The following is a 13,060-nucleotide window of genomic DNA, read 5'->3' as shown; positions in this document are numbered from 1 at the left end:
GGGAAAGGGGGAGAGAGAACCCCAAGCACAGTCAGTGGTGTCAGCCCAGCTCCATCTCAGGAGCTATGAAGATGACCTGAGCCAAAATCAAGAGTTGGATACATAACTGACTGAGCCATCCAGGTGCCCCTCCCAATTTTATAATGGTCTCTGACATATTCCAGAATAGTTTCCATATGATTCCCCCCACTCCTCATCCTCCTTAGAATGTTGCTTTCATTATCTGGATCCTGCTCCAGTCTGGATTAGCTGTTCTCTGTGCTTCCTGTATACCTTTGGAACTATTTCCTGTGTTCTGTGTCTAGAGTTTACTTAGTTAAGTTTCCTGGGTCCCATGTCTGTTTCTCTCATTCTTTACACTCTGATTTTTCTAGGACAGGTTCTTCAATTAGCTTCCTTTGATTTTTTTTTTTTAATTTTGTTTTAAAGATCTTGAATGTCTGAAAATGTGTCCTATTCTCCACCTTACACTTAGTTTCTAGATTGGAACTCAAGGCTAAACATTTTTCTTAGTACTACAGGCAATTGCTTCATTGTCGTAGAGTTTTTAAAATTGTAATTAAGCCAGTAGGGGGTCTTCCCTTCATTTCTCATGTTTTGAAATTTCAAGATGATAAGTTGTGATTAGTGTTGATCTTTTTTTCTTTGATCTTGCTGGGTACTCTAGAGCCCTTTCAATGTGGAGATTTATATCTTTCAATTATAGAAAGGTTCTTAATTTCTTTGGTAATTTTTCTTCTGTCTTTTCACCATGGCTAACGTCAGATGATAATTTGCGTAGCTAATTCTCCTAATTTAAAGTTGTATTTTCTACTTCTGGGAGTATTTCTCAATTTATTCTTAATAGTTATATCAAATTTAGTTTTAATGTATCATATTTTTAAAAAGCGTATCCCAGTTTGAATGGGACACACAAGTTTTTTATTATATTTTGATTGCTTTCTTAAGCATTCTGTTTTTTAATCTTTTGATCCCTTTGAGAATAGTAGTTCTCTCCTTAAATTTTCTTTAAGTTCCACTTTTTGTTTTTTACTCTGGTCTTTCTTTCATACTAGAGGATTTCCTTGGATGCTTAGTGATCCTTGTTGTTTGTCTGTTTGAAGGAAGCACTTTAAAAGAGCTGATTAGAGAGGCCCCTCGGTGGCTCCATTGGTTAAGCATCCAACTCTTCATTTTAGCTCAGATCATGATTTCAGAATTGTGAGATAGAGCCCCATATTGGGCTCTGTGCTGGGCGTGGAGCCTGCCTAAGATTCTTTCTCTCTCTTTACTTATGCCATGCCCTTGCTCAAAAAAAAAAAAAAAAAAACTGATTAGAAACTCTTGGTGACTAGTGGACTTTGCTGTGGAGAAGGATGTTCATGTGGCAAACTAGCTTTGTAATCTGGAGCAGTCCAAATGTCAGTGTCCAAAAAATCTTAATCTCTGGTGTTTTGTTTGGTGATCGAACAGTAAAATCCCTTAATTTTATGGTAATATTGTAGAAATAGGACCAGGAAAAAGTTTTCAGGTCTCAATATTGAGCATATAGATTTTGTTTATTTTTTTTTTTACACTTAACCCCTGTAGAGATCATTGTATGCTTAGGTGAGGTAGATTGCCTGTGAAATCCTTATTCTCAAGAATTCTCATTCCTCCTTGGGGCAAGAATGAAGCTGGGGAAGAATTTGGGGTTTTACTGTTTCAGGTACAGATTTTAATAAAGCTCACTTTGAACCCTATGCATCTTTTTTTTTGGTACGTTTAGGTCTTCTTTTTAGTTTGCTAAGGCCAAATGCTTTGCGTTTAGTTTCTACCTCTTTCTAAGTACCTAGGGTATAGTTTTATCTTCTCTGTTTAATTATTGTACCTCTCCTCCTCCTTTAGATTTTTCCAAATACACATTGAAATTTCCTGCTTTTTGTGGCCCTCTTTCCTGTCCTTTTTTCATGATTAAAACTTTTGGATTCATTTATTGTCTTATAAGAGTTTTGGAAAGAGGAGCAAATAGATGCCTAAGGATAACCTGTCATTTAAGAAAATTTTTTTGTAATGATTTATTTCTGAGAGAGAGACAGACAGACCATGTGAGCAAGGGAGGGTCAGAGAGAGAGAGAGAGAGAGAGAGAGAGAGCGAATCTGAAACAGGCTCCAGGCTCCTAGCTGGCTGTCAGCACAGAGCCCAACGCGGAGTTCAAACCCACGAACCTCAGGATCATGACCTGAGCTGAAGTCGGACGCTTAACTGACTGAGCCACCCAGGCGCCCCAGCCTGTCATTTTTTTTAAATAGTTATGTATTTTTGAGAGAGAGTCAGAGCTCAGATGGGAGAGTGGCAGAGAGAGGGAGACACAGAATCTGAAGAATGCTCCAGAATCATGATCTGAGCCAAAATCAGACCCTTAACCTGCTGAGCCACCCACACGCACCTAGGATAACCAGTCATGTTTTAATGGAAAGTTCAAAACTGACCTTTTTTGATAAGCTTTCTTTGGTCTAATCATATATCAGTATAACTTTTACTGTGGTTTCTCATTAGCTAGAAATTCTTAGTGGAATAATTTTAATTGATCATGTGTTTTGTGTTTGTGTTTTCATGTTTGTTGTATATTTCTACTGCATAATAGACCATATATTTTGATGTTTTTTCCACTCTTGATCTTTTCTGTTACTGCCTCATACCATGTTTTTAAAGTAAATATGATCAACAAAGGAAATTCTTTTGTAGTAACTTAAGGTTAAAAAGTTGTGTTTAATCCAAGGTAGGTAAGTTAAATGAGGTTACATGCCAAACGTAAATTAGGTATTTTTACTTTAAATGTTTAAATTTGAATGTTTTGGTAAAGCAAATACTTTAAATACAAGCAGCATGTCAGGTTAGTGGAGTGTGTCTGTTTGTGATTGCTTTAATTTCAATCCATTCCCAGCACAATAAGGGAGTTTTTGACCTTGAAGTGGGGGAGAAGTTGAGATTATCATGATTTCTTTTTATTTGCCACTTTCATTTTCCCTTCTTTCTGCTCTCAAGACTGGTGGTTTCTTAGTTATCCAGTGGCCTCATTTCTAAATGAGCATTTAGATTTCTAAATCATTTCCCCAGAAAAAAATTAAAGTTTTTTAATTTATAAAATAATGTGAGGGGTGTCTAGGTGGCTCAGTTACGCGTCCAACTTTGGATCAGGTCATGTTCTCACAGTTCATGGGTTCGAGCCCCACATCAGTCTTTATACTGACAGCTCAGTCTAGAGCCTGCTTCAAATTCTATGTCTCCCTCTCTCTCCACCTTCCCCTGCGCGTGTGTGTGCTCTCTCTCTTTCTGTCTCTCTCAAACATTAAAAAAATGTGTATAAAATAATGTCTTTATAGCAGTACTGCCTGTAATAGCCTAGAACTGGAACCAATTCAGTGTCCATCCACAGTGGATTAGGCACTGTGTGAATATATGTATAAATATATGTATTCACACATAACTTATATATAGTAAAATACTATACGATCCAATTAAAGTGAACTTATTACATGGGGCGCCTGGGTGGCTTAGTCGGTTAAGCGTCCGACTTTTGCTTAGGTCATGATCTCGAGGTTGGTTCGTGGGTTAGAGCCCCGCCTTAGGCTCTGTGCTGACTGCCAGCTCAGAGCCTGGAGCCTATTTCAGAGTCTGTTTCTCCCTCTCTTTCTGACCCTCCCCTGCTCATGCTGTCTCTCTCTCTCCCCCCTAGAAATAAATAAAAAATATTAAAAAAAAAAATAAATTGAACTTATTACAACAGCCATATGCAACAACACAAATGAATCACAAATAGTGTTGAGCAAATAAAACCAGACATGGAAGAGTACATGTATGTGTCTATTTATATACACACAGGTGTCCACTTCTGTCCAAAAGTAGAGCATTTCTGTAAAACCGTTTGTAAGCTGAAATTCGTGTAAAGTGAAGAAGCAAATACCATTAGTTTATGTGAGAAAACTATTAAATGTTCCCAGCCCAAAAAATAACCTCTTGTCAGACTTTTCTGTCACCTTGGGCCACATCTTGTTAATGGTTGCACAAAATACATTAAGAGAAGGCACAGAAACTCATAGACACAGTTTAAATTTATGGTAACTTGATGCCAAGATGATGAGTGTAGTTTCTGGGAAAGGAGGTTGGTGTTGTCACTTGCTACTCAGTACACACTGCCTCTATAATGGCTTGCTACAAAACAAACACTGAATGCTGTTCTTTCACTTTTTGCCTTTTTTTGTTTCTTTGTTTTTTGTTTTTGAGAGAGACAGTTTGCCTTGTGTGCATGCACACAGAGGAGATGGAGAGAATTCCAACCAGGCTCCATATCCAGTACAGAGCCAAGTGCAGGGTTCAGTCTCAGGACTCTGAGATCATGACCTGAGCCAAAATCGAGAGTCAGATGCTTAAGCAACTGAGCCACCCAGGCACCCCATCACCTTCTCTTTATAAAAGCAAAAATTCTCTTTGGATTTCTTCCGGTTAGTAAAAACAAGCAAAGTGGCATAACGTGGATTTTTAAAAAGTGGGAGATAACCCACATAGGTAAAAGGTCATACATAGCTATTGTGACTGTTGGTGTAGGTTAAGGACTATTTAGTGAAAAAAACTTAGAAATTATTCTCAACTTTTGAAAAACCTTACAAATTTGTGTAGGATTCTATAGAGAGACCATATTGAGTAAGGAAAAGAGCCCAGGCTTTGACAACAACCTGAGTTTCTCATCCCACTTTTATCAGTTTGCTTCATTTTATGGGCAGTAGAAAGCCTTCAACGGACCTCAGACTCCTGCTATAGAAGAGGAGTTTTGATAGTCTCATAATTCACCATGCCTGATATAGTTAATTTGATTGGTTCTTGATTATGCCTGGGTGGCTCAATGAGTTAAGCATTTCACTCTTGATTTTGGCTCAGGTCATAATCTCAAGGTCATTAAGATCAAGCTCCCTGTCAGGCTCAGGGTGGAGCCTGCTTGGGATTCCTCTCTCCCTCTCCCTTTATCCCTCACCTCACCCAACTCCAAAGAATGAAAGAAAGAACCTAAAGTATGCATGATTTTCCAAAGGCAATTAATCAAAATTTGCATTTCACAGGAAACTTCAAGAATGGAGTCTAAACCTTCAAGGATTCCAAGAAGAATTTCTGTTCAACCATCCAGCTCTTTAAGTGCTAGGATGATGTCTGGAAGCAGAGGAAATAGTTTAAATGATACCTATCATTCAAGAGACTCTTCATTTAGACTGGATTCTGAATATCAGGTAACATCTTAACTTGGAATATATGTATAGTCTCTTTTTCAAAATCCCTGGGGCCATGTGTTTTTTAGATTTTAGAAAAGTGTGGTTTTATTTTTTTATTTTTTAAATGTTTTTTATTTATTTCTGAGAGAGAGAGGGAGACACAGAATATGAAGCAGGCTCCAGGATCTGAGCTACCTGTCAGCACAGAGCCTGTTGTGGGGCTTGAACCCAGGAATCGTGAGATCATGATCTGAGCCGAAGTCGGACGCTTAACCAATTGAGCCACCCAGGTGCCCCTAGAAAAGTATAATTTTAAGATCTTCAGGTGGATCTGAGGCTTCCTGTAATAAAACCTACTAATATATCTGCAGGAAAATGAATGACTGTTTACACCAAGTATTAGAAACTTCAAACTTTGTGGACTTCAAAATTATCAACAAGGCATTGTGGGCTGGTGCACCTGGATGGCTCAATCGTTTGAATATCTGTTTCTTGATTTTGGCTCAGGTCATGGAGTCAAGTCCTGGGTTGGGCCTCGTGCCCAATTTAAGTATAAATTTAACTAGTTTGTGTGGGTGACTTGGTCAGAGAACCAAAAACTACATCCTTTCTTTAACAATGAGTTCATCTGACTTTTCTGTGCATGTACACAAAGCAGTGGTGAAATAATTGTTATGTGTTTTTATTTTACAGGATGGCTTGTAAATATTTTGTTTTTATTGGTGGGAAATTTATTAAGTTAACGGACCACCTTTTAAATGACCTTTGGGCTTTTATTTTTATGGTTAGTTTGGAGTTTGCAGATTCATAATCTACATCAATCTGCATAAGCTGCTCTTATGCAGTTAATTTTCCTTTGGATTGACAGCAGAGTTTTCAAAAGCCTTAGTGATATAAACAATAGTTGTAGTATAAAACAGTATAAATTTCATAAGTCATGCTTTCTAGGTATAATGCAATTCATATGGCTCATCTTTCAAAGTTAAATTTATTGCATTTTTAGTTGAACAGCTAATGAAATTATAGGTGATGTGCAAAAGTCTTTTGGGGCAACTTGAATCTAAAAGAATTCTTTAGTGAAATTTTCTGTTTAAGTTATTTATAAATAATGTATATCATGTGATGTACTATATGACAGTCTCATTTTAAAATATTTCTACACAGTAATAAGCATTTTATAAAATATTCAGAGAAAGACAAGTAAAATATTTCTCTAAAGTGCCTAAATCTGCTATATATTTTCTCATTCCTCACTTTTTATGAACTATTTACTTACTCTCATTTTATTTTGTTTGTTGTTAAAGTTTATTTTTTGAGAGAGCAGGAGTGAGGGAGGGGCAGAGAGAGAATCCCAAGCATGCTCTACAGTGTTAGCATAGAGCCTGATGCAGGGCCCAAACCTAAGAACCCAAGATCAGGAATTGAGTTGAAACCAGCGCTTCAGCAACTGAGCCACCCAGGCAACCCCACATTTTATCTTTTAATGTTTTGTTTATTTTGGGAGAGAGAGAGCATCATCCATAAGCCCTGGAGGGAGAGAGAGAATCCCAAGCAGGTTCCACATTGTCATTGTAGAGCCCCATGCAGGGCTTGATTTCAGAAACTATAAGATCATGACTGAGGGGCACCTGAGTGGCTCAGTCAATTAAGCATCTGAATTCAGCTCAGGTCATGATCTCACAGTTTGTGGGTTCGAGCCTTTTGTCGGGCTCTGTGCTGACAGCTCAGAGCCTGGAGCTTGCTTCAGATTCTGTCTCCCTCTCTCTCTGTCCCTCCCTCCCTCATGTTGTGTTTCTCTCTGTTGAAATAATTCTGAAAATAATAAACATTTTAAAAAAATTTTTTTTAAAAAGATCATGACCTGAGCCAAAATCAAGTCAGACACTGAACCAACTGAGCTAATCAGGCACCCCAGCTTAGTCTCATTTTAAATGTTGGTTGATAATAAATATTTTTATTCTGTTGCTAGACAAAAGGACACTTGCCCAGAGGTACAGAATCATATATTTTCGTTCTATATAAAGTTCTGGGTTAAATGATTGTGACTTATTCAGAGCACAGATTTGGTTTTTTTTCCAATTTTTCATATAGCTTGTTAGTAAGAAATACAGACTCTGAAACCAGACTGTATTGCCTGAATTGGAGTCCTGTTCCATTACTTGGTAGCTGTGTCAACTTAGGCAAGGTACTTTACATCTTTCTTATTTTCCATTTCAGTCTATTGGATTATTAGTGTTAGATGAATTATTACACTGAATGAGAATAGTGCCTGCCATATGATAAACAGTGTTAGCTGCTACATTTGTTTTCATTATAATTGTTATAGCTAATTAAGTGATAAAAGTCTTAACACTATTTAGAAAATTTATTGACATCCACTTTAAAACATATTTACAAGACTATTTCTTCCAGCTTTTTCTTTTTCTTAATGTCCTAGACTACTCTAAATAGTATCCAATTTTTTCTAATGGATTATAGGAACATTTCTAGTCTTAAATCAACTACTCCTAGCCTGCTTTGCTCTTTAGTTTTGATTTAGGAACTGAAAATTCTGTTCTTGTGTAAATTATTTTATATTTGGGTTTCTTCTGTAAAATGATGGCAATAGTAGCTTCTCATAAGATTAATTGAAAGAAAGAACACATTAAAGCACTTTATGTGCAACCTAGTGCTCCCCTTGTCTCAGACTCTTAGTAAAGCTGAAGCTTCAGAAAGGTAGATAGGCATGATAGATCAATTTCAGTTATGTTAAGGATTAAATAATAGGGAAACACCTTATATTTCTATAGTACTTAACATTTTATAGAACAATTTTTTCTTTTAACTTTACTTACATATAGTAGGTACTTGTCATTTTATGCATAAGGATCTGAAATCTAGAAAGAGAAGTGGTTTCCCCTAGTCATATGATTAGGATATAGTGTATCTAAGAATCTAGGACTTAGGGATAGTATTGTTTCTTTGGGAAAATACAGATTCTAAGTTCTGAACAATTGATTTTCTGAAAATCTTTTGGTTCTCAGCCGTTTGTAATCTGGGCTTCCTCTGTTATTAATCTTGCTGAAATTTTTATTACTTGAAGTTTTTGTTAACAATTTGAATCATTGAAAACTATGATCATCTTATCTCTTTGTTAACAATAAGTAGAATTTTAAATATTTTTCAGAAGAAAATACAATTTCTATAATTCATATTGTAAAAAGTAAGAATTTGGGAGCATTTTGTCAATATGTAATGATTATTTCACATGTATTTCTTTATTATTATTCTTTTTTTTTTTTTTTTTTTTTTTTTTTTTTTTTTTTTTTTTTTTTTTTTGGTCTAACTCACATTTCCCTNTTTTTTTTTTTTTTTTTTTTTTTTTTTTTTTTTTTTTTTTTGAGAAAGAAAGCAGGCATGTGAGCAGGAGGGGGCAAAGAGAGATGGGGAGAGAGAATCCCAAGCAAGCTTCATGCTGTCAGTGAGGAGCCCAACATAGGGCTCTATCCCACAAACCATGAGATTATGACCTGAGCTGAAACCAAGAGTCCAATGCTTAACCAACTCACCTACCCAGGAGCCCCAGTTTTACCTATATTCCTATAACTCAATGTAAGCAACTATAATCCCACTACACTTTCTCTGTTTTGCTTTGAGATTACTTTTATTTTTTCAGTTTTTTTATTTTTAGTTTTTAGTTTACATCCAGGTTAGTTAACATATAGTGCTATAATGATTTCAAGTAGATTCTAGTGTTTTATCCCTATGTATAACACCCAGCTTTGAGGTTACTTTTAATGTGAAATGATACAATGAGAGGCTTTTTGTTTACATATTTTCTAGTTTGTAGATCAATTTACAGAGCCCAGTGCCATTTGCATATTTTGCATACTATGTTATCTCAAGATTTAAAAGAATCAATGGTCATTCAGTGCTTGGCAGTTTGGTTTGAAAGGAGACCCTGAGTAATACGGTGGACGATGTCTTTAGTGTTCATATTATGTTCCTCGTTTAGTCAAGTTGTTTCATGGTAAACCTCAGCTTTAGCAAAGGATAGAATGCCAAAGTACAGCTTAGTGAAAAAACCATTCCATAAAGGGACAGCAGAGTGATCTAAATATCAGTTTTCTGGTAGTCTTCATGTAAGTATTAGGGAGTTTCAAGTGCTCAGTGGACTCCAAATCGTTTTTTGTATAGTAAGATTTCTTATCTGGCTTTATCATAAAGTTGGGTATGAATGAATTCATAAATCTTAAAATTATCTTTTTTTATGAAAATTGAAAAGACTGCTCATTCTGAATACAAGCTGGAATTCCACATTAGAGTCGTAATGTATACTCTTAACACATGAATATTTAGAAGAGGTCAAAGTTCCAAGTTCTTATGGCTAAGATAATTTTGGTCTGGAAAATTTTCAAAGCAGGAATTAGCAGTCCTCCCAGTCACAACACTGGTGCATGGAAATAAGAAGCCAAGAAGAGCATTTCATTCTGAACTGGGTTCTGTTACAGTGCGCTACATGATAAAGCATTGTCCAGTGGATGACGTTGGTTGTATTTGCAGCAATTGTTAAGGTTCTTTTTTCAAGAATAACTTTATTGAGATGTAGGTCACATAGCCTATGACTCACCCATTTAAAGTATACGGTTTGGTCGTTTTTATTTATTTTTATTTTTTTCCTAATGTTTATTTTTATTTTTGAGAGAGGAGACAGAGTATAAGTGGGGGAGGAGTACAGAGGGAGACACAGAATCTAAAGTATTCTGAATACAAGCTGGAATGTAAGATTTCACATTAGTGAAATCCAGGCTCTGAGCTGTCAGTACAGAGTTGGATGTGGGGCTCAAACCCACAAACCGTGAGGTCATCACCAGACCCCAAGTTGGATGCTTAATCAACTGAGCCACCCAGGCACCCCTACAATTTGGTGTTTTTTAGTATATTTGCAGAGTTGTGCAAATCATCACCACAGTCAATTGTAGAACATTTTTATCTCCTCAAGGTAAAACCCAGATTCTTTAACTATTACTGCACTGCTCCTCTTCCTCAGCACTAAGCAACCACTGGTCTACTTTCTGTCTCTATAGATTTCCTTATTTTGGACTTTGATTTACAGGAATAGAAGCATACACTATGGTCTTTTGTACTAGCTTCTTTCACTTAGCATGATTTTAAGGTTCATCTATGTTGTGGCATATATCAGTACCTCATTCCTTTTTATGAATGAGCAATATTCCATTGAATTGGATATGCTTTTTTATGGATGGATAATATTCCATCGTGTGGATATAGCCACATTTTGTTTATCCATTCATCCATCCACTGATGGACATTTCCATTTTCATCTTTCGGCTATTACGACTAATAGTGTCATAAATATTCATATACCATTTTTATACAGGCTTATGGTTTCTGTTACCTTGGGTATATATACCTGAGAGTGGGGTTGTTCAGTCATATGGTATAACTCTGGGTTCAGTTTTTTGAGGAGCTGCCAGACTATTTTCCAAACCAGCTGGACCATTCATGTTGCTATCAGCAATTAAGTATGGGGGTTCTGATCTTGCCATATCTTTGCATACACACTTACCTTACAGTTGATTATAGCCATCCTATCATGGGTGTGAAGTGTCTTACTGCAGCTTTGATTTAGATTTCCTTGATGACTCTTGATGTTTAGCTGTGTTTTCATTTGCTAATTATAATTAGCTACTTTTATATCTTTGAAGACACATCTATTCAGATCCTTTGCTCATTTTTAAATTGGATTATTTTTTGCTTTATAATTGAGTTGTAAAAGTTTTTTGTTTTAAATTCCACTTTTTCATTACTGGCATATGGGAAAGCGATCAGCTTTTTTTATGTTAACCTTGTGTTCTCTAGTCTTACTGTAATCCTTTTTTTAGTTCCACAACAGATTTTTTTTTGTTGATTCTGTAAGATTTTCCACATAGAGGGTGTCCTCTGCAAATAAGACAGGTTTATGTCTTCCTTCTCAATCTGTGCACATTCATTTCCTTTTCTTGCCTTATTGCTTTACTTAAAACTTCCAGTGCAGTGTTAGGAAAGAGTGGTGTAAAGAAGAGCCAAGTTAAGTTCAAAGTTAAAAGGATGGAAATTAAAAAGATTAAGAAATAGAGACTAAAAAGACAGTAGAAAAGATAAGTGAAACTAAGAGGTATTCTTTTTTTCTTTTTCTTTTTCTTTTTTTTAAAGCTAGACAAAATAGCCTAACCTTTGGCTGGGCACACCAAGAGAAAAAGAGGACTCAGAATCAGAAATAAACAATACTGCAAAAATACAAAGGATCATAAGGGACTCCATGAAAAATTATAAGCCAAAAACTGCACAACCTATAGAAATAGATAAATTCTTGGTAAAATATAACCCACTAAGGCTGAATCATAAAGAAATAGAAAATCTGAAGAGATCAATAATGAGTAAGGAGATTGAGTCAGTAATCAAAACCTCCCAACAAAAAAAGTCCAGGATCAGATCACTTGTATAAATTCTACCAAACTTCTCAAACTTTCAGAACACAGAAGACATAAGATTCCCAATTCGTTTATGGGCCAACATTACCCTAATACGAAAACCAGACACGGATGCTATAAGAAAAGAAATTTATAGGCCAGTATCCCTGATGAACACATGCAAATTCCTCCATAAAATACTAGCAAGCCAAATTCAATAATATATTAAAATCATACACCATGGTCAAGTGGGGTTTATCCCTAGAATACAAGGATTGTTCAACATCCACATATCCGTCAATATGATATTCCTTATTAACAGAATGAGGGATAAAAATCATATGAGCATCTCAATAAATGCAGGAAAAGTGTTTAACAAAATTCAGCGTCTATTTAAGATAAAAACTCAGCAAAATGGGTATAGAGAGAATATAGCATAGTAAAGACCATATGTGATAAGCCCATAAGAAATATCATACTCTGTGGTGAAAAGCTGAAAGCTTTTCCTCTAAGATCAAACTAGAAACTAGTTTGAGGCCTACTCTTTACCACTTTTGTTGAACATTGCATTCACAGCTCTAGCCAGTGTGCAGTTAGTCAAGAAATAAAAGGCTTTTACATCAAAAGAGGACATGTAAAACTGCCTCCTTTTTCTAGATAATATAATGCTTAGAGAAACCCTAAAGACTCCACCAGAAAATTGTTAGAACTAATTTAAAAATTCAGTAGAGCTTTGGGATACAAAGTCAGTAGACAAAACTCCGTTGCATATGTATAACAGACTATTAGAGAAATTACGGAGACAGTCCTGTTTGCAACTGCACCAAAAAGTAAAATACCTAGGGGTATTAATTTAAGCAAGGGGGTGAATGTTGTATACTTGAAACTATGAGACATTGATTAATGAAAGAAGTTGGAGAAGACACGGAAAAATGGAAAGCTATACCATGCCCTTGGGTTGAAAGAATAAGTGTTAAAATGCCCATATTACCTGCGGTGCCTGGGTGGCTCACTCAGCTGAATGTGTGACTCGATTTTTGGCTCAGGTCGTGATCTCACAGTTTGTGAGATTGAGCCCTGTGTCAGGCTGTGTGCTGACAGCGTGGAGCTTGCTTGGGATACTCTCTGCCTCCCCCCTCCTCAAAAATAAATAAACATTGAAAAAAAAAATCCTGTATTCCCCAAGACAGTCTACAGGTTTGATGCAGTTTGTACCAAAATTCCAGTGGCATTTTTCAGAGAAATAACAGTCTTAAAATTTGGTATCTCAAAAGGCACCAATAGCTAAAGCAGTCTTGAGAAAGAAGAACAAAACTGGAGGTCTTGTGCTCCCTGATTTCAAACTAGATTACCAGCTTAATACTAATCAAAACACTCTGATAATT

The 13,060-nt window shown here is 36.1% G+C and overlaps 1 protein-coding gene across 5 annotated transcripts in view; it reads left to right on the top strand.

Moving 5' to 3' along the window:
* MARCHF7 (membrane associated ring-CH-type finger 7) overlaps positions 1-13,060 on the top strand; it is a 54,475-nt gene that overhangs the window by 13,051 nt on the left and 28,364 nt on the right. For all 5 annotated transcript variants that reach the window (XR_013334343.1, XR_013334342.1, XM_077761012.1 and 2 more), the window contains exon 2: positions 5,077-5,241. Coding sequence is in view for 3 of the 5 variants with exons in the window: in XM_077761012.1 (XP_077617138.1) it covers positions 5,089-5,241 (153 nt within the window). In the remaining 2 variants the exon portion in view is untranslated. The remainder of the gene's footprint in view (positions 1-5,076; positions 5,242-13,060) is intronic.

Source organism: Crocuta crocuta, unplaced genomic scaffold (assembly GCF_008692635.1).
Source record: "Crocuta crocuta isolate KB4526 unplaced genomic scaffold, BGI_CrCroc_1.0 scaffold153, whole genome shotgun sequence".
Lineage (NCBI taxonomy): Eukaryota > Metazoa > Chordata > Mammalia > Carnivora > Hyaenidae > Crocuta > Crocuta crocuta.
Note: the sequence above shows the minus strand (reverse complement) of the source record. Positions and strands in the feature narration are given on the sequence as shown.